This window comes from Limulus polyphemus, unplaced genomic scaffold (assembly GCF_000517525.1).
Source record: "Limulus polyphemus unplaced genomic scaffold, Limulus_polyphemus-2.1.2 Scaffold5940, whole genome shotgun sequence".
Taxonomy (NCBI): Eukaryota; Metazoa; Arthropoda; class Merostomata; order Xiphosura; family Limulidae; genus Limulus; species Limulus polyphemus.
Window position 1 is genome coordinate 9,038 of NW_013671550.1, and position 3,270 is coordinate 12,307.

The window sequence follows — 3,270 nt, forward strand, 5'->3', positions numbered from 1 at the left end:
GCATAGCCTTCTCCAATTTTAAACTGCAGACCAAAGCAAAGGAACCAGTTTGCAGCACCCACTACCTGAAGTGGCTATTTTTAATCAAACAGTAGGATTGACTGTCAAGCAAAGCCAAAAGTGCAAAGCATTTTTCATGTTATCATGATTTAAAAGGGGACTGATCAGTATTACATCATATCACCCATTTTTTTTAGCAATTATAGTTCTATAATTATATATATACATGCAGATAAATAGAGACTGACAGTCAAATTTGGAATCTTCTTATTTGCTTTTAATGGAGTTGCAGTACGACATGGAGGAAGAATGTAGTCTTAAAACTTTCTCTCAACCCCTTATATTAGCTTTGATGTTCTGGGAAAATCAGTAACTCAACAGCAAAATTTTAAAATTTTCACACTTGGATTATAATCACTGTGTAATTACACATACCCAAAGCATTGGTATCTGCCTTTTGTGTTTTATTATTACCACAGCCTGAGTATATATGCTTATATGCCTTTGAGTTAGATATATGTGTGTGTCTTGATGTCAGAGCCAAATATAGTTCAAACTAACTGTGCATTATAAACTCTCCTTGAATTTCTTCATGAAACACACTTAAAAATTCATATCATTGTACAGAAGTAAGTTCCCATCTTACAATACCTAATATATTTGTTATATTGTCAGAGATATTAACATGGACAGTTGTGTGCTCCAGTCAATGTAGCCAAATATTTCGACCAACAAAACAGATTAAGTTAAGAAAAAAAAACATATTCTGATTTTAAAACTAACTATTTGGTGGTAAAGGTAATTTAAAGACGCCATTATTTTCAGATGGATAAGATAAAAGCTTTTAATGAATTCATCACTTTTATAGCAACAGAGATTTATTTATTTATTATACCTTACATATATATATAATTGTACATAGTCGCACTGAAACTTCAATGTGTTGCTTTTTAGTATTAATGATTATATTAAATGCTAATCTACACTGTTGTGGTGCAAAATATAACTGACTATTGCAAATTTATAAGTTACAAAAATTTTATTTTTTACAATCAGTTATGTTTCCTTTGTGAACATTTGAGAACTACAAAAAATATAGAAAATAGAAATTATATTAACGTGTGTTCTTAAAATAATGTACTTATCCAAAAATAACCACTACTAAAGAAATAATAATTTACTTTAAAATTACTTTTTTTTATATTTTCACAGAAACAAAACATCTACATCTTCTCTGTTTTTTCATACTCACTGAACAGTCCAAGAAAGCTGTTTAATTCTGGACTTTTGTTGAAGTATTTCTTGCATAATTTCTCCTGAATGACCTGAAAAAGCAAATCATTTAGAGCTAAACTCATTCACCTTTATATAATTGTTTTCAGTATAAATGAGTATTGTCAACATTTTCATATTGCAATATCTCTGGGGCATACTACAATATATATATCACAATACATTGTACAAAGAAAAACACAATTTTATAAATTTATGTTTTGACTGATTGGGGTGCTTATTTTTTGAATGTTGCTTTGTATTATAATTAGTATATATTATATATTTAAAAAATTATAAACTGATTTTGCTTATTTTTTATTTTTCCTTCATATGTTTTACAAAAAATTAAAGTTTTCAGAATACTTGTGACCATAAGCTATAAACAAAAACCTTTTCTATATATTAAACTCACCTCCAATTAGTGGGCAACCATGAAATGCAAAAATTACTACACTTGGACAGTGTACAATCACACCTTCAACAGCTACATTTGTCAGTCTTAAACACTTTTCCATAATAATTTCCTAAATAAAGAGTATAAGAAATCCCAATAAAAGTAGTACTCTAAACAAAATTAATAATAGTTATGTCACTAGGAGGTTGTCTTGTTTCCAAATTTCATGCAAGTTACACACATGGTCATATAAACTTAACAATCCATAATTTTGAACTGATACACGAGAGAGAAGGTAGCCAATCAATAGTACCCACCCTTAGTATATTTTTATGTGATTGAATAGTGGAATTTGACTAACATTCTTACAGTGCACTCATATCCCCAAAGTGGGGAGTACATTTTAGTACTAATGTATCATGAACAATGAATTCTCAGATTCAATAGAAAATGTTTTTAAGTTATACTTAATATATTTGGAGGGCCAAAAACAGTTTCAGAATTTTTTTCAATATCTTGGCTTTTTGATATTAAACACAGAGCTACACAATGGGCTATCTGTGCTGTGATCACTGCAAGTACTGAAACCCAATTTATAGCATTATAAGCCCTCAAATTTACCACTGAGTCACCAAGGGTTGGTGTCTTGACCAGCTCAATAAAAGTTTAGACATTTTCTAGGGTTCCTTACGATGGTTTAAAATACTAATTGTAGAAATTATATTTGTGTTAAACCTGATATGTAGAATTATATTATCATTTGTTTTACAAAAAATACTTTTTAAGTTAGCTATTATAATCTTATAATGTGTCGTAATGTTACTGAAAGCATTTGATACATGCAGAACATATAAGAACTGACTACTAAGATATAGTTATTCTGTAGTAAATTATTTCTGTAGTTTGGCACATTTTCCCTTTTTTATGTTAAAGCATAACTATGTTATGCTCCCAATAAGCTAGAAATATCTGCATTCCAGATTTTAAGCTAATGAATCATAAAATAAGAATAAATCATAACAATAAATACTATGTCAGTTTAAAGCTTTTCTGCTACAGACACTCATGATCTGTATTGAGTTATTATGACTTTAAAAAGCTGAGGTGATTTTGTTAGAATTTCTAAAATTCTATGACTTTTCTCTATTTCAACAACAAAACTCACCACTTAAAAATTATACATGTATCAAAGTAATTTAAAATCTTCTTATAACCTCATATTACTTCTATTTTCATCAATAAGTTCAGAAAATATTCTTAATAGCTATATTTATCATTGCATCACAATAAGTATAAAACTGATTATATCTTACAAAAATATCTTGATAGGTTAACTCTTTCTCTGTATTTTACCCAATACCTTTCACAAAAAATTCATTGTCATTGGCAATACTGGTATTTATGAAAGTAATCACTAACTATCCACCTTAATATCGTACTTCTTTGAACGTTCTTTTATTGTGCTCTCACCTAGAATTATGTGACTAATGCTGGCTTACCTCTGCTTTACAGGGTAGCCACAGCTAACCTAGAATTATGTGACTAATGCTGGCTAACCTAGAATTATGTGACTAATGCTGGCTAACCTAGAATTATGTGAC

The 3,270-nt window shown here is 29.1% G+C and overlaps 1 protein-coding gene across 1 annotated transcript in view; it reads right to left on the reverse strand.

Annotated features, from left to right (window-relative positions):
• Positions 1–873: 873 nt before the first annotated feature.
• LOC106473164 (protein AMN1 homolog) overlaps positions 874–3,270 on the reverse strand; it is a 40,461-nt gene continuing 38,064 nt past the window's right edge. The window contains exons 6-7 of the mRNA XM_013933842.2: positions 1,688–1,799; positions 874–1,325 (exon numbers count right to left, since the gene is read on the reverse strand). Coding sequence (XP_013789296.1) covers positions 1,249–1,325; positions 1,688–1,799 — 189 coding nt within the window. The 3' untranslated portion in view covers positions 874–1,248. The remainder of the gene's footprint in view (positions 1,326–1,687; positions 1,800–3,270) is intronic.